This window comes from Bombina bombina, chromosome 2, assembly GCF_027579735.1.
Source record: "Bombina bombina isolate aBomBom1 chromosome 2, aBomBom1.pri, whole genome shotgun sequence".
NCBI classification, from domain to species: Eukaryota; Metazoa; Chordata; class Amphibia; order Anura; family Bombinatoridae; genus Bombina; species Bombina bombina.
In genome coordinates this window covers 357,166,808-357,192,288 of record NC_069500.1, presented here as the reverse complement: position 1 = coordinate 357,192,288, position 25,481 = coordinate 357,166,808, and the positions used below count along the sequence as shown (strand labels likewise).

Here is a 25,481-nt window from a genome sequence, read left to right as displayed (position 1 = left end):
TTATGTCCCATCAGTTCCCATTGCTCTAAAGCCACCAAAAACTCTACTGTAGAGACTGATATGGACTACGGCTACACTATGAACAAAGCAGCACACTCTGGCACTACTTTAAAAATAATAAACTCTTGATTGAAGAATCTAATCTAACACCTCACTTTACCTCTTCCTATCACTAACATAGGCAAAGAGAATGACTGGAGTGGGAGGGAAGGGAGGAGCTATTTAACAGCTCTGCTGTGGTGCTCTTTGACTAGGAGGTGAATATACCATTAGTAATTAAGATGATCCGTGGACTCATCATGTCTTAAAAAAGAAATTGGGTTTCACGTCCCTTTAATTAGCTCTATAAAAATGGTGATTTATAAAAAAAAAAAAAAATAGATAAGTTAACAATGGTAAAAAAACAAACAAAATAAATTTGTAAAAATGTATTTAATTTTTATTAACAAAATAATTTGAAATATTACACAAAATAGACAATTTATATAGTTAGCTTGAAAAGAATAAAAAAAAAACAATGAAGTACTGTAACATGCATCCTAAAACAGTCTGTTATCTCACAGCTCTATGCAATTTTCAGTACTTATAGGTAAGTTGCCTTACTTGAGGATGGACATACTTCCTAAAGTCAATGATCTTCAGAAGCTCTTTCCCTCAAATCCAGTAGTGTTATGGATTAAAATAAATATTTAGAATTCCAATACTATTTTGAACATATAATTATTAACTTAGAATGAGAAGAATGATGCACTAACAATGTTGATGTTGTTCTGTCAGAAGAACTCCCCCTATCATACATCCACCCTTAAATTAAACTGATGTAGCACCAGAACTGGGCTTATACTATATACTGTATGTACCCTGACATATCAGTTTGGCAGAACATGTGCAATGTGTCACGCCAATAAAGCACTTAGCTTTGTACTGGGAGGTGCGGCGCAGAGAACAAGAACGGACAATAGTGACACATTCCCCTCAGAGCCATGTGGCGGGGTATGAGATTAAAGGAGGTGAATGTATTACCATTGTCCATTCTTGTTCTGGATCAGTTTAATTTAAGATAGGGGGAGTTGTTCTATCAGAACAGTGAATGTGATGTAGTCGCTTTGGAATGTAACTACAATGAGGAGCGCATGCGTGGTATGGGTTTGTTATCAGACAGCTGACGGAACGCCACTTCCGTTCGCTAGTCTGATGAATTTGCTGTTCTGATAGAACAGATGTTCCTTCCCCTTTGCAAATCCTCCTGTGGGTTTGATTATCTTCCTGGTACTTGACCGGTCCCTTTAACCCTGTGATGTCATCATACTGTGAGGAAGTGTCATGGGGAAGACACTTTCTCAATGTTAGTGAGGTAGGTGGGGACTTTAATGAAGCCCATATTTCAGTTCCTGCACTATTTATATGATGTTTAAAATGAGGGAGTTGAATGTCCCTCTAAGATGCTTGTGATGGTTATAAAAATGACTAACCAAGCTCCTCTTGTTTGTGTTAGAGGGTCAAGACCACTTATTTGAAAGGGGAGAATCTACTCCTGCAAGGATGCTGGTGATCCCTGTTAAAAATTATAAATCACCTAAGTTACTAGCCCCCAGTTAAAGGGACGGTCTGCTCCAAAATTTGTATTGTTTAAAAAGATAGATAATCCTTCTATTACCCATTCCCCAGTTTTGCACAACCAACATGGTTATATAAATATACTTTTTACCTCTATGATTACCTTATATCTAAGCCTCTTCTGACAGCCCCCTGATCAAATGGCTATTTATTTATTATCTATTGACCTGCATTTTAGACAATTAGTGCAGTGTCATGCACAACTCCACATGAGAGAGCACAATGTTATCTATAAGGCACACATGAACTAGCAGTCTTGTTGTAAAAAGCTAATAAAAAGGAAATTTATGCTTACCTGATAAATTGTTTTCTTCTAAGACACAACGAGTCCACGGATTCATCCTTTACTTGTGGGATATTATCCTCCTGCTAACAGGAAGTGGCAAAGAGCACCACAGCAGAGCTGTCTATATAGCTCCTCCCTTGACTCCACCCCCCAGTCATTCGACCGAAGGTATAGGAAGAAAAAGGAGAAACTAAAAGGTGCAGAGGTGACTGAAGTTTTAAACAAAAAAACAAATATATAATCTGTCTTAAATTGACAGGGCGGGCCGTGGACTAGTCGTATCTTAGAAGAAATCAATGAATCAGGTAAGCATAAATTTACTTTTCTTCTATAAGATACGACGAGTCCACGGATTCATCCTTTACTTGTGGGATACAATACCAAAGCTACAGGACACGGATGAACGGGAGGGACAAGACAGATACCTAAACAGAAGGCACCACTGCTTGAAGAACCTTTCTCCCAAAAATAGCCTCAGAAGAAGCAAAAGTATCAAATTTATAAAATTTGGAAAAGGTATGAAGGGAAGACCAAGTCGCAGCCTTACAAATCTGCTCAACAGAAGCATAGTTTTTAAAATCCAATGTGGAAGCCACCGCTCTTGTAGAATGAGCTGTAATGTTTTCAGGAGGCTGCTGTCCAGCAGTCTCGTATGCCAAACGGATGATGCTTTTCAGCCAAAAAGAAAGAGGGGTAGCCGTAGCTTTTTGACCTCTACGCTTTCCAGAATAGACAACAAACAGAGAAGATGTTTGACGGAAATCCTTGGTCGCTTGCAAGTAAAACTTCAAGGCACGAACCACGTCCAAGTTATGTAACAGACGCTCCTTCTTAGAAGAAGGGTTAGGACACAGAGAAGGAACAACAATTTCCTGATTAATATTCTTATTTGAAACAACCTTAGAAAGGAATCCAGGTTTAGTACGCAAAACCACCCTATCAGAATACAATATAAGATAAGGCGAGTCGCATTGTAACCCAGATAGCTCAGAAACTCTTCGAGCAGAAGAGATAGCAACTAAAAACAGAACTTTCCAAGATAGAAGTTTAATATCTATGGAATGCATGGGTTCAAACGGAACCCCTTGAAAAACATTAAGAACTAAATTCAAACTCCATGACGGAGCAACAGGTTTAAACACAGGCTTAATTCTAACCAAAGACTGACAAAACGACTGAACGTCTGGGACATCTGCCAGATGCTTGTGTAGTAAGATAGACAAAGCAGAAATCTGTCCCTTTAAGGAACTAGCTGATAGCCCCTTCTCCAATCCTTTTTGGAGAAAGGACAAAATCCTAGGAATCCTGATCTTACTCCATGAGTAGCCTTTGGATTCGCACCAATAAAGATATTTACGCCATATCTTATGGTAAATCTTCCCAGTGACAGGCTTTCGAGCCTGAATCAAGGTATCAATGACAGACTCAGAGAATCCCCGCTTAGATAAAATCAAGAGAGAAACTAGATTTGGATGTTGGAACAGACCCTGAATGAGAAGGTCATGTCTCAGTGGCAGTTTCCACGGTGGCAGAGATGACATTTCCACCAGGTCTGCATACCAAGTCCTGTGTGGCCACGCAGGCGCTATCAAGATTACCGAAGCCCTCTCCTGTTTGATTCTGGTAGGAGAGGAAAAGGAGGAAACACATAAGCCAGGTTGAACAACCACGGTACTGCTAGAGCATCTATCAGTACTGCTTGAGGATCCGTTGATCTGGACCCGTAACAAAGAAGTTTGGCATTCTGACGAGATGCCATCAGATCCAATTCCAGTGTGCCCCATTGATGAATCAATTTTGCAAACACCTCCGGATGGAGCTCCCACTCCCCCGGATGAAAAGTCTGCCGACTTAGAATATCCGCTTACCAGTTCTCCACTCCTGGGATATATATTGCTGATAGATGGCAAGAGTGAGTCTCTGCCCATTAAATTATTTTGGAAACCTCCATCATCGCTAGAGAACTCTTTGTTACCCCTTGATGATTGATATATGCTACAGTCGTGATATTGTCCGACTGGAATCTTATGAATTTGAAGCGCGTTGAATATCGCTCTCAGTTCCAGAATATTTATTGGTAGTAGGGACTCCTCCTGAGTCCACACACCCTGAGCCTTTAGGGAATTCCAGACTGCACCCCAGCCCAAAAGGCTGGCGTCCGTCGTCACTATGACCCATGCTGGCCTGCGGAAGCACATTCCCTGGGACAGATAATCCTGTGACAACCACCAATGAAGAGTCTCTGGTCTCTAGATCCAGATCTATCCGCGGAGATAAATCCACATAATCCCCATTCCACTGTCTGAGCATGCACAGCTGCAGTGGTCTGAGATGTAAGCGAGCAAACGGAACTATGTCCATTGCCGCTACCATTAGTCCAATTACCTCCATACACTGAGCCACTGATGGCCGAGGAATGGAATGAAGTGCTCGGCAAGTGGTTAAGATCTTTGATTTTCTGACCTCCGTCAGAAAATTTTTCATGTCTACCGAGTCTATCAGAGTTCCTAGCAATGGAACTCTTGTCAGAGGAATAAGTGAACTCTTTTTTATGTTCACCTTCCACCCGTGAGTTCTTAGAAAAGCCAACACGATGTGCGTGTGAGATTTGGCTAGATGGTAAGTTGAGGCTTGAATCAAAATATCGTCCAGATAGGGCGCCACTGCTATGCCCCGTGGCCTTAGAACCGCCAGAAGGGACCCTAGCACCTTTGTGAAAATTCTGGGAACTGTGGACAACCCGAAAAGGAAGGGCCACAAACTGGTAATGTTTGTCCAGGAAGGCGAACCTGAGGAACTGGTGATGATCTTTGTGGATAGAAATATGAAGATACGCATCCTTCAAATCCACGGTGGTCATATATTGACCCTCCTGGATCATTGGTAAAATTGTTTGTATGGTCTCCATCTTGAATGATGGGACTCTTTTTTGGGAACCACGAACAGATTGGAGTAAAACCCCTGCCCTTGTTCTAATTTTGGAACTGGGCAGATTACACCCATGGCATATAGGTCTTCTACACAGCTTAAGAACGCCTCTCTTTTTGTCTGGTTTACAGACAAACGTGAAAGATGAAATTTCCCCCTTGGGAGAGAATCCTTGAATTCTAGACGATACCCCTGGGTCACAATTTCTAATGCCCAGGAATCCTGAACGTCTCTTGCCCAAGCCTGAGCGAAGAGAGAAAGTCTGCCCCCTACCAGATCCGGTCCCGGATCGGGGGCTGCCCCTTCATGCTGTTTTGGTAGCAGCAGCGGGCTTCTTGGCCTGTTTACCTTTATTCCAGGTCTGGTTAGGTCTCCAGACTGACTTGGATTGAGCAAAGTTCCCTTCCTGCTTGGAGGCTGATGAGGAAGTAGAGGGACTGCCTTTAAAGTTTCGAAAGGAACAAAAATGATTCTGTTTGGTCCTCATTTTAACCGTCTTGTCCTGAGGAAGGGCATGACCTTTACCTCCAGTAATGTCAGAAATGATCTCCTTTAGTTCAGGCCCGAATAGGGTCTTACCCTTAAAGGGAATAGCTAAAAGCTTGGATTTAGATGACACATCAGCAGACCATGACTTAAGCCATAACGCTCTACGTGCTAAAATGGCAAAGCCTGCATTCTTAGCCGCTAATTTAGCCATTTGGAAAGCGGCATCTGTAATAAAGGAATTTGCTAGCTTGAGAGCCTTAATTCTATCCAAAATATCATCTAATGGGGTCTCAACCTTAAGAGACTCCTCTAGAGCCTCAAACCAAAAAGCGGCTGCAGTAGTTACTGGAACAATGCACGCTATAGGTTGCAGAAGAAAACCCTGATGAATAAACAACTTCTTTAGAAGCCCTTCTAATTTTTTATCCATAGGATCTTTGAAAGCACAACTGTCCTCAATAGGTATAGTTGTACGCTTAGCCAGGGTAGAAATAGCTCCCTCCACCTTAGGGACCGTTTGCCACAAATACCGAATGGTGTCAGATATGGGAAACATTTTCTTAAAAGTAGGAGGGGGAGAGAACGGAATGCCTGGTCTATCCCATTCCTTAGTAACAATGTCCGAAATTCTTCTAGGGACTGGAAAAACATTAGTGTAAGTAGGGACCTCTAGATATTTATCCATTTTACACAGTTTCTCTGGCGGGGTGACAATGGGGTCACAATCATCCAGAGTCGCTAAGACCTCCCTGAGTAACAAGCGGAGGTGTTCAAGCTTAAACTTAAAGGCCGTCACATATGAGTCTGTTTGAGGGAACATCTTTCCTGAATCAGAAAGCTCTCCCTCAGACAGCAATTCCCCCACCCCCAAATCAGAACACTGTGAGGGTACATCGGAGATGGCCAATAAAGCATCAGAGGGCTCAGCATTTACTCTAATACCTGACCTGCTGCGCTTACCCTGTAAACCTGGCAGTTTAGATAATACCTCTGTAAGGGTAGTAGACATAACTGCAGCCATATCTTGCAGGGTGAAAGAATTAGACGCACTAGAAGTACTTGGTGTCGCTTGGGCGGGCGTTAAAGGTTGTGACACTTGGGGAGAAGTAGATGGCATAACCTGATTCTCTTCTGACTGAGAATCATCTTGAGACATACTTTTATCAGCTAAAATATGTTCTTTGCAATGTAAGGCCCTTTTAGTACATGAGAGACACATTTGAAGTAGGGGTTCCACAATGGCTTCTAAACAAATGGAACATTGGCTTTCCTCAATGTCAGACATGTTAAAACAGGCTAGTAATGACCACAACCAGGCTTGAAAACACTTTATTTTGTGAAAAAAATAACAATCTCAAAAAACGGTACTGCGCCTTTAAGAGAATTTTTTTTTTTTTTTTTTTCCAAAACTGCTTTAAAACAATAAAATGATCTCAATTTTATGATAAATGTATCCCAACTTGCCAGCTAAGATTGCACCACAAGAAAAGGAATACTTAACCCTTAAGGACAAAAAACGTTATACCAAAAACGTTATAATTAAGCAAAAAAAAAAAAACCTGCACCTCGCCACAGCCCTGCTGTGGCGCCTACCTGCCCTCACGCGTCTGCAAAATCGGATTAACCCTTCGATTAGGCCCAAACCTTCCTGAAAGGCCCACCGGAGATGGAGCGTGCTGCTTGCATGGGGAAATACAACTGCGCAACTGAGGCGCAAAAATAGGCCCCGCACATCTACCTCGATGTCTCACAGCCTTAAACAATAACCGCACCAGAGCGGTCTAAAAACCTAGCCATGTGGGTTCATATACCCAAGTCTAAATAAAGCCATGTGTACCCTCCATTACCAAAATAAATGAAAACGTTTGTCCACAAAAAACGTTATTTTATCTCCCATCATAGAATCGTTTGCCCACAAACATCATGTTATCAGTGTCAACCATTTTTTACAGCCCAACATACAGGTCCAGTAATACCCTTCTCTATACATTAGGATTACTGCTTACCCCTTCCCTCATGGGGATGCTGTCAGCCAATTCTGAAATAACACAGTCTCTCCAGGAAAAATTACTGAACATACCTCAATTCTTGTAGCATGAAAAAACGTTCCTCACACTGAAGTTTCTTAAGTACTCCTCAGCCATTCTGTGGGACCTACTCTGGATCTTAGTAACAACTGCTAAGATCATCAGTCTCCAGGCAGAAATCTTCATCCATCTGCTGCCTGGGAAAAAATAGCACTCACCGGTACCATTTAAAATAAAAAAGTCTTGCTTGAAGAAAATAAAAACGAAGATTTTATCACCTCTTTCACTTTACCCTTCCTATTACTTAGAGTAGGCAAAGAGAATGACTGGCGGGTGGAGTCAAGGGAGGAGCTATATAGACAGCTCTGCTGTGGTGCTCTTTGCCACTTCCTGTTAGCAGGAGGATAATTTGCCACAAGTAAAGGATGAAATAGCATGTGATAAGAGGCTGTCTGTAGTGGCTTAGAAAAAGGCAGAAATATAGAGGTTTTAATGTTATAAAGTATATTTATATAACAATGTTGGTTGTGCAAAGCTGGGTAATGAGTTGTAAAAGTGATATCTATCTTTTTAAACAATAAAAATGTTGGTGTAGACTGTCCCATTAACGTAGAGTGACTAATAAAAAGCCAATGGCCCCTATTTAACAAAGTCTGGCGGACCTGATCCGACAGTGCGGTTCAGGTCCGCCAGACCTCGCTGAATACGGATAGCAATGCGCTCTCCGTAATTCAGCATTACACCAGCAGCTCACAAGAGCTGCTGGTGCAACGCCGCCCCCTGCAGACTCGCGGCCCCCAGCAGGGGGGTGTTAATCAACCCGCTCATACTCGATCGGGTTGAATTGCGGTGATGTCTGTCCACCTGCTCAGAGCAGGCGGACAGGTTATGGAGCAGCGGTCTTTAGACCGCTGCTTCATAACTGCTGTTTCTGGCGAGCCTGCAGGCTTGCCAGAAACACAGGGCCTCAAGCTCTATCCGGAACTTGATAGATATGCCCCAATATCTCACCCTTGGATTTAAATAAAGGAGTTTTTGAATTCAACATCTAAAAGGACTTGATAAACCCCAGACAACACTTTAGAATGTGTTTAGAATGTAACATTGGTTTTGAACAGATGAAAAATACACTAAAATTACCCCCATCACCAAACAGGGACACATAGAGTTTAATCAATTAAAGTACTTTTTAAAGCACTTTTACACTAATAAAGAATGAGCAAAATCCCTAACCTAACAATCACACACCTCCAACAAGTTGTAGTCATTTAATAACAATATCATTACCCAGTTAGCTCAAAATGGTTTCTGGGTGCAGCTTCCACCTTCCTGTTAAATGATTGTTTAAATGAATCTGATTCTCTGATTTGAGTAGAGTGTTTAGCTACTACCGCTATTAGTCAGTATTATATATTTGATATCATTTATCAAACAAGTAAAACTGAAAATGATGCTAGCGAGTGGAGGAAGGACAGGAGCGTCTGACGTTTGACTTCTGTATGTTTCTAACTCTCCTGTGGGAGAACTATGTACCCATTAGTCAATTTTGCTTAATGGAACTGATATTCAGTTTACGTGTTAAAATAATTGAGTGAAAATAATAATAATTATTATTATTATAATAATACAAATTTATGTTGGCTAAGATAAAACCAGATCAGTTGCAGGGTGTTCTTCATAAGACTCTACTGTATGAATAGGTAAGCCAAGAATTTCAGCGGTAAACATATGTGTTGTGATTTCTTCTGGGATTTCTTGTTCAAACAATTCTGCTGCACCTAGAACAAACATTTGAACATGGTTAAATAAATGAAAATAAATTATAATTGGTAATGCATTTTAATTATTCCTAAGTAAAATATTACATTTTATAACCAGTTTATAACAGTTTTCTTCTCAAGTATCTGCGTAACTACAAAATGTTATTTTGGAATTATAGATAATTATAAACGACCTTTATACAACAAATACAAATATTTTAGGCTGTTAATGAATGGGGCTACTGGATTGACCCTACCAAAATGCTTTACTCATAGAGACGGGAGAGCTTGCTTCTCATATGCCCGAAAAAAAACTTGTAAATTGCAAACTGAAATAAGTAAGCCAGTATCGTAAGTGAAGATTTCTGCAAATCAAGAACTTATATAGGGCCATATTGCGAGTGGAGTGCAAAATATCGCTTACACAAGCACAATATTTACGCTCCACTCAGTAATAACAGCTCACACAAATGTGCGCTAGTATTACAAGTTAGGCGCAATGTGAACGCAACCTTGCTTTTGCATTTCAGGGAAGCATTGCGCTCATGAGAGCGCACTTTCATAGGCTCCAATTGGAGCCTCGTTCTTATGCCGTCAGACTGAGTAACCTAGCGCAGTGAAGGCCGTAAGTCACGCAGCGATAGGCAGCAGATTTTAAATTTATATGTATATGAATATATACACATATATTTATGTGTTAATATGTGCATATTTATATATATATATATATACTGTATATATATATATATATATATATATATATATATATATATATATATATATGTATAAAAGCATTTACATATATATTTACACAGGGAACACACAGTCCCCATAGATCGCAATGTAAAGGAACTTTTCAGTGCCGTTTTTTTTCTAATACCCCAGACCTGTTCACTTTAAGCCCTAAAAACTGCTTCATGTAGTTATTATTTTAAAAAAATAAAAATGCTACTCTTTTTTTATTTTAATAAACTACACTACACTGTATTTTGGGGGCAATTGTGGCACTTTTTGAAAATTAACCAGAGATCTGATCTCTGGTTAATTTTTGGAGCGCTAATTGCTAGTACATGCTTGCGGTAGCAATAACAAGCCACTTGTAATGGCTGGTTATTTATCGGACGCCCGTAATTTGCCCGTTTATGCGCGCAATTAATAAGTGCTTCACTTGTAATCTAGCCCATATTCAGCAAGAACAGAACATTTTGTAACTGTATCTGATGTATTTGAGAAATAACTGTTTTCAGGGCAATGCATGTAACTAAAGGACATTATAGTGCAATAACAAAATTATATAATGAATTAGAGAAATGCTTGCACCTAACTATCACAATATATTGTTTGATAATTATCCTCCTGTTAATGGCGGCAGATAAAACATTTTGGATGTTGGAAGTCTATTTAAAATTAAACTTTTATGATTCAGATAGAGCATGCAATTTTTAGCAACTTTCTAATTTACTCTTATTATCAATTCGTTCTATTGGTATCTTTATTTGAAAAAGCAAGAATGTAAACTTAGGAGCCAGTCCATTTTTGGTTTTAGCACTTAGGTAGTACTTGCTGATTGGTGGCTACATTTAGACAACAATCGCTAGCCAGGTGCTGAACCAAAAATGGGCTGGTGTTCTGTCGAATCTTCAAACCCGTCGGAATGTGGAACTACGTCACTTCCGGAGACGTGGTTCCTCTCAATCCGACGGGTTGCGCATGTGCAACTCCTGCATCTGAAACATACTTGGTTTGAAGACTTGACAGAACACTTCTCCTCTTAAGCTTATATTCTTGCTTTTTCAAATAAAGATGCCAAGAGAACGAAGAAAAATTGATAATAGGAGTAAATTAGAAAGTTTCTTAATATTGCATGCTCTATCTGAATCATGAAAGTTTAATTTTGACTATACTATCCCTTTAACATGTGCCAGTCCTGTTTGATCACAATACAAATGTTCTACACTCAATACTATAAGAATTTACAGGACCATTTTCACTTAGCAAATAACACATTTGGATTTCAATGGGGTGTAGCGCCAAAGACGAGCACCTATAGCTCTGAACAGTAGGCTAACTAGCTAGCTTGGAAAAGAAAATAAATGTGTTCAGAGCGCCTCAAATGGGCTAGGTTTTGTACATTGTGTAGAGTGTGTATTTAGAAATATTTTAATTGTAAATCTAGTACTTTACACAAGAATAAAACATGCCACTGTGGGTACAGTGGTAATAAATGACAATAAAAACAATAAGATGTGGATCCACTCTTGTACAAATTAAATATTGAATATATCTATATAAAACACTGAATATAAAATGATGCAGAGGCAATAATAATAGTAGCCCCAATAAAAATATGAGAAAGTTAAAATTCCAAACAATGTCTGAAAGAAAGTCTGAAAAAAATCAATCTAATGTGTGAATTAAAAAATGCAGTAAATCAAATGAATGGATTGCTGATATCGACTAGGAGGAGGACACCGTAAGAGATATTATGTACCAGTGTTGGTGGTGATAATGTGTATAAAAAGGGAGTGAAAAATTATCCTTAGTGATTGCAAATATAAAGAAAACAGACAGTGTCAACTTGCTTATTCAAAAGTGAAAAAAAAATGATGTGAAAAATTGAAAAAAATAAAAAAATAAAAAATGAAAAAATGGGACCTTTGGTCCCAACCACCAAAGGTTCTCACCATCAGGAACAGGAACACTAGTCCATTAATTGGGTTTGACCTAAAAGACCGATGACTTTATTCTCACCATCAGGAACCTCAGACGGACTCTCACCACTAGGAAAATAAGGTTTCCTTTTCTTCACATTATTAACTTTTGACTTTTATTTGGATCTTCACATTTAGCCTTTTTTAGGATTTTGTTTCTTGGATTACAATCACTGACTTTGTTCTCTTTTTTTTTTATCACTGACTTTGTTCTTTTTTTCATTTATTTTTTTTTCCATTTTTTGAGCAGCATTTTTTCATTTTTTCCTTTGTAATTTTTTCAATTTTTCACATCATTTTTTTCACTTTTGAATAAGCAAGTTGACACTGTCTGTTTTCTTTATATTTGCAATCACTAAGGATAAATTTTCACTCCCTTTTTTATACACATTATCACCACCAACACTGGTACACAATATCTCTTACGGTATCCTCCTCCTAGTCAATATCAGCAATCCATTCATTTGATTTACTGCATTTTTTAATCCACACATTGGATTGATTTCTTTCAGACATTGTTTGGAATTTTAACTTTCTCATATTTTTATTGGGGCGACTATTATTATTATCTGCATCATTTTATATTCAGTGTTTTATATAGATATATTCAATATTTAATTTGTAAAAGAGTGGATCCACATCTTATTGTTTTTATTGTCATTTATTACCACTGTACCCACCGTGGCATGTTTTATTCTTGTGTAAAGTACTAGATTTACAATTAAAATATTTCTAAATACACACTCTACACAATGTACAACACCTAGCCAATTTGAGGCACTCTGAACACATTTATATTCCAAATAACACATTTAAAAGGTCTTGATAAAACCCAGGTAACACTATTCCAATTATTAATGAATACCCCAAAAGTTTTAGACTGTAACAGTGGAAAGTAGACTGAAATTACCCCCCTATATTGGATGAAGTTAGGAAGCAAAGTTTCAATAGTTTTGGAGCCCAATAGGTTAATTACACATATCACATAATTAGCATCAATACACAATATTAAAAGAGACCTATCAAAAGGCCCTTCAACCTGTGATGTAATCACTAAATCTACAAAATCACCATTATGTTTCTTGTTAATCCTGGCCATTCAGTTTTTAGATCTCGAAAGCGGTACATTAACAAGGCAAATAACGATTTTATGTTATTTTTAGTATTAATGGCAGAGGCATTTTGTGATTGTGATCACTGGAAAAACACAAAATTGTTATCGACCCTGATTTGTTTAACTCGACAGAGAGGTTAAACACATAGTTAAAGACTTCCAGGAGCCATAATACATTTTCTCTCCTGACACGGATGGAGGCTACATACATATGCTGCTCATCTGGCGCTTAAAAATACTATTGTACTATAATATTTTCTTAATCCAAATAGCATTTTGGTATTGTACTATTGTAACCCTTTAAAACATACAGCAGTTTTGCAATGATTTTCAGCAGAACTACAAAAATGATAAACCTTTGCTTATTAAAGTACAGTCACATGTTGATATGATCTTACTATTTACTTTTAATTCTAGATATATACCTATTACGCTGTGATTACTTAGCTCCGAGCTTCCTCCTTCTGGATTCAGTCCCAATAAGGTGCTCAGGTACTCAGCAAGCTCTTCCTCGGTCATGTGCTCACCTGGAATAATACAATAAGTTCATCATATCTCTGTACTATGATTATGGCTTCTCTGTTCAGCGTATAATCAGTTGTTACCTTTTGTTTGAAGCAGCTGTAGTAAGGCCCCTCTGCTGACTATTGGTTCTTTTTTCTCATTACTAAATCCAAGCACTTGAAATGCATATTCTACTTCTTTCATGTTAATTCCAAATGCTGGTCTGTGATTAATGTAAAGTTTTATGAAGTCCCCTAAATTGATCTCTGTGACTTGCTTTCCTGTATCGACATACTCACTAAATTTGACTTCATTTAGCATATTTTCCACCTAAATAAAAAAAACTTACGTTAGTAAATGTAAGGCAGAAAGAAAACGGTTGACATGCTAAATATATATATGTGATTCTCTTTCTAAAGAATAAGCTGGGCCAAATGCTGAAGTAAGATGCTTTTATATGAGGATCACTTAATAAGCTTCACTATTAATCATTAAATTGTATTATCTATCACATTAAAATATACAACATGCGGCAAATATTCTATTACAACATGTATATGTATAAAGTGGTATATTTCTATACTGCACCAATAAAAATACTAATTAAAGCATCTTTTTTTTTAGATAAAAACATAATTTATGCTTACCTGATAAATTCCTTTCTTCTGTTGTGTGATCAGTCCACGGGTCATCATTACTTCTGGGATATTATCTGCTCCCCTACAGGAAGTGCAAGAGGATTCACCCAGCAGAGTTGCTATATAGCTCCTCCCCTCTACGTCACCTCCAGTCATTCGACCAAAGACCAACGAGAAAGGAGAAGCCAAGGGTGTAGTGGTGACTGAATTATAATTTAAAAAATATGTACCTGCCTTAAAAAAACAGGGCGGGCCGTGGACTGATCACACAACAGAAGAAAGGAATTTATCAGGTAAGCATAAATTATGTTTTCTTCTGTTATGTGTGATCAGTCCACGGGTCATCATTACTTCTGGGATACCAATACCAAAGCAAAAGTACACGGATGACGGGAGGGATAGGCAGGCTCATTATACAGAAGGAACCACTGCCTGAAGAACCTTTCTCCCAAAAATAGCCTCCGAAGAAGCAAAAGTGTCAAATTTGTAAAATTTGGAAAAAGTATGAAGCGAAGACCAAGTTGCAGCCTTGCAAATCTGTTCAACAGAGGCCTCATTCTTAAAGGCCCAAGTGGAAGCCACAGCTCTAGTGGAATGAGCTGTAATTCTTTCAGGAGGCTGCTGTCCAGCAGTCTCATAGGCTAAACGTATTATGCTACGAAGCCAAAAAGAGAGAGAGGAAGCAGAAGCTTTTTGACCTCTCCTCTGTCCAGAATAAACGACAAACAGGGAAGAAGTTTGGCGAAAATCTTTAGTTGCCTGCAAGTAGAACTTGAGGGCACGAACTACATCCAGATTGTGTAGAAGACGTTCCTTCTTTGAAGAAGGATTTGGACACAAGGATGGAACAACAATCTCTTGATTGATATTCCTGTTAGAGACAACCTTAGGTAAGAACCCAGGTTTAGTACGCAGAACTACCTTGTCTGAGTGAAAGATCAGATAAGGAGAATCACAATGTAGGGCTGATAACTCAGAGACTCTTCGAGCCGAGGAAATAGCCATTAAAAATAGAACTTTCCAAGATAACAATTTTATATCAATGGAATGAAGGGGTTCAAACGGAACACCCTGTAAAACGTTAAGAACTAAGTTTAAACTCCATGGCGGAGCAACAGTTTTAAACACAGGCTTGATCCTAGCTAAAGCCTGACAAAAGGCCTGGATGTCTGAATTTTCTGACAGACGCCTGTGTAGCAAGATGGACAGAGCTGAGATCTGTCCCTTTAATGAGCTAGCCGATAAACCCTTTTCTAAACCTTCTTGTAGAAAAGACAATATCCTAGGAATCCTAACCTTACTCCAGGAGTAATCTTTGGATTCACACCAGTATAGGTATTTACGCCATATTTTATGGTAAATCTTTCTGGTAACAGGCTTCCTAGCCTGTATCAGGGTATCAATAACCGACTCAGAAAAACCACGTTTTGATAAAATCAAGCGTTCAATTTCCAAGCAGTCAGCTTCAGAGAAGTTAGACTTTGATGTTTGAATGGACCCTGAATCAGAAGGTCCTGTCTTAGAGGTAGAGACCAAGGCGGACAGGATGACATGTCCACTAGATCTGCATACCAAGTCCTGCGCGGCCATGCAGGCGCTATTAGAATCACTGATGCTCTCTCCTGTTTGATTTTGGCAATCAATCGAGGAAGCAGCGGAAAGGGTGGAAACACATAAGCCATCCTGAAGTTCCAAGGTGCTGTCAAAGCATCTATCAGAAACGCTCCCGGATCCCTGGATCTGGATCCGTAGCGAGGAAGTTTGGCGTTCTGGCGAGACGCCATGAGATCTATCTCTGATTTGCCCCAACGTCGAAGTATTTGGGCAAAGACCTCCGGATGAAGTTCCCACTCCCCCGGATGAAGAGTCTGGCGACTCAAGAAATCCGCCTCCCAGTTCTCCACTCCCGGGATGTGGATTGCTGACAGGTGGCAAGAGTGAGACTCTGCCCAGCGAATTATCTTTGATACTTCCATCATTGCTAGGGAGCTTCTTGTCCCTCCCTGATGGTTGATGTAAGCTACAGTCGTGATGTTGTCCGACTGAAACCTGATGAACCCCCGAGTCTTTAACTGGGGCCAAGCTAGAAGGGCATTGAGAACTGCTCTCAATTCCAGAATGTTTATTGGCAGGAGACTTTCCTCCTGACTCCATTGTCCCTGAGCCTTCAGAGAATTCCAGACAGCGCCCCAACCTAGAAGGCTGGCGTCTGTTGTTACAATTGTCCAGTCCGGCCTGCTGAACGGCATCCCCCTGGACAGATGTGGCCGAGAAAGCCACCATAGAAGAGAGTTTCTGGTCTCTTGATCCAGATTCAGAGTGGGGGACAAATCTGAGTAATCCCCATTCCACTGACTCAGCATGCACAATTGCAGCGGTCTGAGATGTAGGCGTGCAAAGGGTACTATGTCCATTGCTGCTACCATTAAGCCGATCACCTCCATGCATTGAGCTACTGACGGGAGTTGAATGGAATGAAGGACACGGCATGTATTTAGAAGCTTTGTTAATCTGTCTTCTGTCAGATAAATCTTCATTTCTACAGAATCTATAAGAGTCCCCAAGAATGGAACTCTTGTGAGAGGCAAGAGAGAACTCTTCTTTTCGTTCACTTTCCATCCATGCGACCTTAGAAATGCCAGAACTAACTCTGTATGAGACTTGGCAGTTTGAAAGCTTGAAGCTTGTATCAAAATGTCGTCTAGGTACGGAGCTACCGAAATTCCTCGCGGTCTCAGAACCGCTAGAAGGGCACCCAGAACCTTTGTGAAGATTCTTGGAGCCGTAGCCAATCCGAATGGAAGGGCTACAAACTGGTAATGCCTGTCTAAGAAGGCAAACCTTAGATACCGGTAATGATCTTTGTGAATCGGTATGTGAAGGTAAGCATCCTTTAAATCCACTGTGGTCATGTACTGACCCTTTTGGATCATGGGTAAGATTGTCCGAATAGTTTCCATTTTGAACGATGGAACTCTTAGGAATTTGTTTAGGATCTTTAAATCCAAGATTGGCCTGAAAGTTCCCTCTTTTTTGGGAACCACAAACAGGTTTGAGTAAAACCCTTGTCCTTGTTCCGACCGCGGAACCGGATGGATCACTCCCATTAATAATAGATCTTGTACACAGCGTAGAAACGCGTCTTTCTTTATTTGGTTTGTTGACAACCTTGACAGATGAAATCTCCCTCTTGGGGGAGATAAATTGAAGTCTAGAAGGTATCCCTGAGATATGATCTCTAGCGCCCAGGGATCCTGGACATCTCTTGCCCAAGCCTGGGCGAAGAGAGAGAGTCTGCCCCCCACTAGATCCGGTTCCGGATCGGGGGCCCTCGGTTCATGCTGTCTTAGGGGCAGCAGCAGGTTTTCTGGCCTGCTTGCCCTTATTCCAGGACTGGTTAGGTTTCCAGCCTTGTCTGTAACGAGCAACAGCTCCTTCCTGTTTTGGTGCAGTGGAAGTTGATGCTGCACCTGCTTTGAAATTCCGAAAGGGACGAAAATTAGACTGTCTAGCCTTAGCTTTGGCTTTGTCTTGAGGTAGAGCGTGGCCCTTACCTCCTGTAATGTCAGCGATAATGTCTTTCAAACCGGGCCCAAATAAAGTTTGCCCCTTGAAAGGTATATTAAGTAATTTGGACTTAGAAGTTACATCAGCCGACCAGGATTTTAGCCACAGCGCCCTACGTGCCTGAATGGCGAATCCTGAATTCTTAGCCGTAAGTTTGGTTAAATGTACTACGGCCTCCGAAATGAATGAATTAGCTAGTTTAAGGACTCTAAGCCTGTCCGTAATGTCGTCCAGCGTAGCTGAACTAAGGTTCTCTTCCAGAGACTCAATCCAAAATGCTGCCGCAGCCGTAATCGGCGCGATGCATGCAAGGGGTTGCAATATAAAACCTTGTTGAACAAACATTTTCTTAAGGTAACCCTCTAATTTTTTATCCATAGGATCTGAAAAAGCACAGCTATCCTCCACCGGGATAGTGGTGCGCTTAGCTAAAGTAGAAACTGCTCCCTCCACCTTAGGGACCGTTTGCCATAAGTCCCGTGTGGTGGCGTCTATTGGAAACATCTTTCTAAATATTGGAGGGGGTGAGAACGGCACACCGGGTCTATCCCACTCCTTAGTAACAATTTCAGTTAATCTCTTAGGTATAGGAAAAACGTCAGTACTCGCCGGTACCGCAAAGTATTTATCCAACCTACACATTTTCTCTGGTATTGCAACAGTGTTACAATCGTTAAGAGCCGCTAAGACCTCCCCTAGTAATACACGGAGGTTTTCCAATTTAAATTTAAAATTTGAAATATCTGAATCCAATCTGCTTGGATCAGAACCGTCACCTACAGAATGAAGCTCTCCGTCCTCATGCTCTGCAAGCTGTGACGCAGTATCAGACATGGCCCTAGAATTATCAGCGCACTCTGTTCTCACCCCAGAGTGATCACGCTTGCCTCTTAGTTCTGGTAACTTAGCCAAAACTTCAGTCATAACAGTAGCCATATCTTGTAATGTTATCTGTAATGGCTGCCCAGATGTACTAGGCGCCATAATATCACGCACCTCCCGGGCGGGAGACGCAGGTACCGACACGTGAGGCGAGTTAGACGGCATAACTCTCCCCTCGCTGTTTGGTGAAATTTGTTCAATTTGTACAGATTGGCTTTTATTTAAAGTAGCATCAATACAGTTAGTACATAAATTTCTATTGGGCTCCACCTTGGCATTGGAACAAATGACACAGGTATCTTCCTCTGAATCAGACATGTTTAACACACTAGCAATAAACATGCAACTTGGTTACAATCTTATTTAACAAAAACGTACTGTGCCTCAAAGAAGCACTAAACGATTAAATGACAGTTGAAATAATGAACTGAAAAACAGTTATAGCATCACTCTTTAAAAACAACACAACTTGTTAGCAAAGGTTTGTTCCCATTAGTAAAGTAATACTAATTAAATTTTAAACATAAAAATCACAGAGCAATTTTAAAACACAGTCACTACATAAGTCTCACAGCTCTGCTGAGAGAATCTACCTCCCTTCAAAGAAGTTTGAAGACCCCTGAGTTCTGTTAGAGATGAACCGGATCATGCAGAAAATACAAGAGTAACTGACTGGAAATTTTTGATGCGTAGCAAAGAGCGCCAAAAACGACCCCTCCCCCTCACACACAGCAGTGAGAGAGAAACGAAACTGTCATAATCAAAACAAGCAAACTGCCAAGTGGAAAAATAATGCCCAAATATTTATTCACTCAGTACCTCAGAAATGCAAACGATTCTACATTCCAGCAAAAACGTTTAACATGAATTAAATACCTATTAAAAGGTTTAATGTACTTTTACAGAGTAATTCCGGTGAAATACCATCCCCAGAATACTGAAGTGTAGAGTATACATACATGTCATTATAACGGTATGGCAGGATTTTCTCATCAATTCCATTCAGAAAATAAAAACTGCTACATACCTCAATGCAGATTCAACTGCCCGCTGTCCCCTGATCTGAAGCTTTTACCTCCCTCAGATGGCCGAGAAACAGCAATATGATCTTAACTACTCCGGTTAAAATCATAAGAAAAACTCTGGTAGATTCTTCTTCAAACTCTGCCAGAGAAGTAATAACACGCTCCGGTGCTATTGTAAAATAACAAACTTTTGATTGAAGTTATAAAAACTAAGTATAATCACCATAGTCCTCTCACACCTCCTATCTAGTCTTTGGGTGCAAGAGAATGACTGGGGGTGACGTAGAGGGGAGGAGCTATATAGCAACTCTGCTGGGTGAATCCTCTTGCACTTCCTGTAGGGGAGCAGATAATATCCCAGAAGTAATGATGACCCGTGGACTGATCACACATAACAGAAGAAATACTTTTTTTACTTTGCGTTTAAGTCCCACGCTCTATGCTGCTCCAAATAAGGATATGTCTGATTGGCCATTTTGGACCAGGCATACACATATATGCTCCAATCACTTGCTGTATCTTTATATGTAGTAGCATTGGGACATTGCAATGTTAAACACAAAGAGCTAGATTACAAGTGAAGCGGTATTTAGCGCTCCCACTCGAGCATAAACACCACTTGAAGTAAGCTTTTTGCGCGCATGGGTTAGCACGAGTATTGCAAGTCGAAGGTAAGTACATTAACATTATCAGATATATATAGAAATATATATTTAAAAATAAAAATATTTTTTTTTCTATGTGAAGAACATAGAAATGTAAAATATTTGTAATGTGCTTCAGGTTTTCCCACTATAGGTCTAACACAGTGTCGGGTTAGCACACAAGAAGAATTAGTTAATAATATTCTAAAAAATCAATTGAATATATATATGTTTTACGGTAGCTATAATTATTAATAATTATTATTCATATTTTTTCAATATTTTATATTTACATAACGTGTTTTAAGATAACTATTTCTTCATGTGCGCTAACCCAACACAGTGCTAGATCTACAGTGCGAAACATGAAGCACGTTGCGCATATTTTACATTCCTATTTTCTTCACATAGAAAAAATAAATAAAAATGTTATGCTTACCTGATAAATTTCTTTCTTTCTGGACATCGAGTCCACAATGTCATTCCAATTACTAGTGGGATATTCACTCCTGGACAGCAGGAAGAGGCAAAGAGCACCACAGCAGAGCTGTTAAGTGTCACTTCCCTTACCCATAAACCCCAGTCATTCAGCCAAAGGGAAATGGAAAAAGAAGATAACATTTAGAGGCCTATTTATCAAATGTCTGTCGGACCTGATCTGACAGTGCGGATCAGGTACGACAGACATCGCTGAATGCGGAGAGCAATACGCTCTCCGTATTCAGCATTGCACCAGCAGCTCTTGTGAGCTGCTAATGCAACGCCGCCCCCTGCAGATTGTGGCCAATCGGCCGCCAGAAGGGGGTGTCAATCAACCCGATCATACTCGATCGGGTTGAATTGTGGCAATCTCTGTCCGCCTCATCAGAGCAGGCGGACAGGGTTATGGAGCAGCGATCTTTAGACCGCTGCTTCATAACTGCTGTTTCTGGCGAGTCTGAAGACTCGCCAGAAACACGGGCCCTCAAGCTCCATTCGGAGCTTGATAAATGGGCCTCAAAGGTGTAGAGGTGCCTGAGGTTAATTACTGTCTAATCTTAAGGGTGGGGTCGTGGACTCTCCATGTCCGGAAAGAAAGAAATTTATCAGGTAAGCATACATTTTATTTTATTTCCTAAGACATGCAGAGTCCATGACGTCATTCCAATTACTAGTGGGAACTAATACCCAAGCTAGAGGACACGGAATGAACAGGGAGGAAGAACAAGACAGGCAGACCTAAACAGAAGGCACCACTGCTTGAAGAACCTTTCTCCCAAAAGAGGCCTCAGCCGAGGCAAAAGTATCAAATTTGGAAAATTTTGAAAAAGAATGCAGAGAGGACCATGTTGCAGCCTTGCAAATCTGTTCCAGAGAAGCTTCATTTTTGAAAGCCCAAGAAGAGGAGACAGCCCTAGTGGAATAAGCAGTAATTCTCTCAGGAGGCTGCTCTCCAGCAGTCTCCTAAGCAAAACGAATCATACTTCTTAACCAGAGGGAAAGAGAAGTAGAAGTAGCCTTCTGACCCTTACTCTTTCCTGAGAAACAAACACACAGGGCAGAAGACTGGCGAAAATCCTTAGTAGCCTGTAAGTATTTTAGAGCACGCAAAACATCCAAGTGCAACAGATGTTCCTTATGAGAAGAAGGATTAGGACAGAGAGAAGGAACAACAATTTCCTGATTAATATTTCTATCCGAAACCACCTTAGGGAGAAACCCCAACTTAGTACGAAGAACCGCCTTATCCGCATAAAAAATAAGGTAAGGGGAATCGCACTGCAAAGCCGAGAGTTCAGAAACTCTCCGAGCAGAAGAAATAGCAATAAGAAACAAAAGCTTCCAAGATAGCAACTTAATATCTATGGAATGCATTGGCTCAAACAGAGCCTGCTGCAAAACTCGAAGAACTAGGTTAAGGCTCCAAGGAGGAGCAACCGGTTTAAACACAGACCTGATTCTGACCAGGGCCTGACAAAAAGATTGAACATCTGGCACATCCGCCAGACGCTTATGTAAAGAATAGATAATGTAGAAATCTGACCTTTCAGAGAACTGACTGACAACCCTTTCTCCAGGCCATCCTGGAGAAAAGACAAAATTCTAGGAATCCTGACCCTACTCCAAGAGTAGCCCTTCGATTCACACCAATAAAGGTATTTACGCCATACCTTATGGTAAATTTTATGAGTAACAGGCTTGCAGAGTCTGGAGCATGGTATTAATAACTGATTCAGAAAACCAACATTTAACCAGAACTAAGCGTTCAATCTCCAAGCAGTCAGCTTCAGAGAAACGAGATTTGGATGGAGGAAAGGACCCTGAGTTAGAAGGTCCTTCCTCAGAGGTAACCTTCAAGGAGGAAGAGATGACATCTTCACAAGGTCTGCATACCAGATCCTGCGAGGCCAAGCAGGAGCTATTAAAATTAAAGACGCTCTCTCCTGTTTGATATGAGCAATGACTCGTGGAAGGAGCACAAACGGAGGAAACAGGTATGCTAGACCAAATTCCCAAGGGACCGCCAAGGCATCTATCAGAGCGGCCTGCGGATCTCTTGACCTTGAACCGTACCTTGGAAGCTTGGCGTTCTGACGAGACGCAATCAGGTCTAACTCTGCCACCCCCCACTTGAGGGTTAGCCTGGAGAACACCTCCAGATGGAGAGCCCACTCCCCGGGATGAAATGTCTTTCTGTTCAGAAAAATCTGCCTGCCAATTGTCCCCTCCTGAAATGTGGATAGCAGATAGAAAACAATTGTGAGCTTCCGCCCACTGAATAAACCGTGCCACATCCTTCATGGCTAAGGAACTCCGAGTCCCCCCCCTGGTGGTTGATGTAAGCCACTGAGGTGATGTTGTCCGATTGGAACCTGATAAACCGGGCTAAGGACAATTGAGGCCAAGCCATCAGAGCATTGTAGATCGCTCTAAACTCCAAGATGTTTATGGGGAGAACAGACTCCTCCCGAGTCCATAGGCCCTGAGCCTTTAACAAATCCCATACTGCTCCCCAGCCTAGAAGGCTGGCATCCGGGGTCACAATCACCGAGGAAGGTTTCTGGAAGCATGTGCCCTGAGACAGATGATCCTGAGAAATCCACTACGAGAGAGAATCTCTTGTCAACTGGTCCAGATCTATCCTCTGAGACAGATCTGAATGATCTCTGTTCCATTGTCTGAGCATGCATAATTGCAGAGCTCTCAAATGGAATCAAGCAAAGGGAATGATGTCAATGGAAGCGACCATCAGACCAATTACCTCCATATACTGAGTCACTGATGGCCGAACAGTAGACTGTATAAAGAGGCAAGAGGAGAGAAGCTTGGATTTTCTGACCTCCATCAGAAAAATCGTCATAGATAGGGAATCTTTGATGGTCCCTAAGAAACAGACCCTTGTAGCTGAAACAAGGGAACTCTTCTCCAGATTCAGTTTCCATCCGTGGGAACGTAGAAAAAACAAGATCTCTGTATGAGAGTTTGCTTGTTGAAAAGATGGCGTCTGAACCAACATGTTGTCCAGATAAGGCACCACCGCAATTCCCAGAGACCTGACAAATGCCAAGAAAGCCTCCAGAACCTTTGAGAAAATTCTGGGAGCTGTGGCAAGGCCAAACGGAAGAGCAATAAACTGAAAGTGCATGTCTAGAAAAGCAAATCTAATGAACTGGTGATGATCCCTGTGGATAGGAACATGAAGATATGCGTCCTTCAGGTCTATACAAAAAAAAGAGAGAGAGAGCGCACAAAGGATTCAAGTGTAGATTTTGACACTTGAATCCTTTGTGCGCTCTCTCTCTCTTTTTTTTGTATGTACCACTATCCCTACGACTGAGGTTTGGATTTACCCTGTCTGATTGGAGCTGCACAGAACGGGACTCAAGGTTTCACTCATCTTAAAGGGACATATCACCTTGCACTTGTTGTTTTACTTTCTGTAAAAGTAAGTAATGAGAATGTTCATGGGAAATTATTAGAGGTACTGTTGAATATAAACAGCGTGCAATATCTTTGTTTTACAGGTGTTTTTCTGACAAATCTTTTTTTTACAAAGGTTTAATTTAAGGTCAAGCAATTTTTTTTTAATGTTAAATTTCTTATAATTAATTCGTATATATTAAGCTGTTAAATTAAGGTGCTGTTCTACATATATTTTTTGCTATATATATTTATATTTATATCAAAGGTGCTATTGTGGATTTTACATTTGATCAATTTGTTTTTATGCAATTTGTTTTTATGTGATTTTAGAATTTTTAATATCTATATATATATATTTATATTTATCATCCACTCATTATTGTCAAGATATACATACAGTTATAGTCCTTGTGGATACTGAGTCAGTTCATATAGCGCAATTTACTTTTTTCTCTGTTGTCCTTCAGGTCTATGGTCATCATGAACTAACCTTCTTGGACCAAGGGAAGAATGGAACGAATGGTTTGCATTTTAAAGGATGGAACCCTGAAAAACTTGTTGAGACACTTTAGGTCTAAAATGGGTCGGAAGTTCCCTCTTTTTTGGGAACCACAAACAGGTTTGAATAAAATACCAGACCTTGTTCTCTTACTGGAACAATCACTCCCAGGGAGGAAAGGTCCTGAACACACTGTAAGAATGCCTCTCTTTTTACCTAATCTGCAGATAACCTTGAGAGGAGAAAACATAATTTATGCTTACCTGATAAATTCCTTTCTTCTGTTGTGTGATCAGTCCACGGGTCATCATTACTTCTGGGATATAACTCCTCCCCAACAGGAAATGCAAGAGGATTCACCCAGCAGAGCTGCATATAGCTCCTCCCCTCTACGTCACTCCCAGTCATTCGACCAAGGACCAACGAGAAAGGAGAAACCAAGGGTGAAGTGGTGACTGTAGTATAATTTAAAAAATATTTATCTGCCTTAAAAAACAGGGCGGGCCGTGGACTGATCACACAACAGAAGAAAGGAATTTATCAGGTAAGCATAAATTATGTTTTCTTCTGTTATGTGTGATCAGTCCACGGGTCATCATTACTTCTGGGATACCAATACCAAAGCAAAAGTACACGGATGACGGGAGGGCTAGGCAGGCTCATTATACAGAAGGAACCACTGCCTGAAGAACCTTTCTCCCAAAAATAGCCTCCGAAGAAGCAAAAGTGTCAAATTTGTAAAATTTTGAAAAAGTATGGAGCGAAGACCAAGTTGCAGCCTTGCAAATCTGTTCAACAGAGGCCTCATTCTTAAAGGCCCAAGTGGAAGCCACAGCTCTAGTAGAATGAGCTGTAATTCTTTCAGGAGGCTGCTGTCCAGCAGTCTC

At 40.5% G+C, this 25,481-nt stretch overlaps 1 protein-coding gene across 1 annotated transcript in view; it reads right to left on the bottom strand.

Annotated features, from left to right (window-relative positions):
* Positions 1–8,988: 8,988 nt before the first annotated feature.
* Positions 8,989–25,481, bottom strand: part of CFAP251 (cilia and flagella associated protein 251) — a 175,866-nt gene continuing 159,373 nt past the window's right edge. The window contains exons 20-22 of the mRNA XM_053699764.1: positions 13,538–13,766; positions 13,358–13,459; positions 8,989–9,125 (exon numbers count right to left, since the gene is read on the bottom strand). Coding sequence (XP_053555739.1) covers positions 8,989–9,125; positions 13,358–13,459; positions 13,538–13,766 — 468 coding nt within the window. The remainder of the gene's footprint in view (positions 9,126–13,357; positions 13,460–13,537; positions 13,767–25,481) is intronic.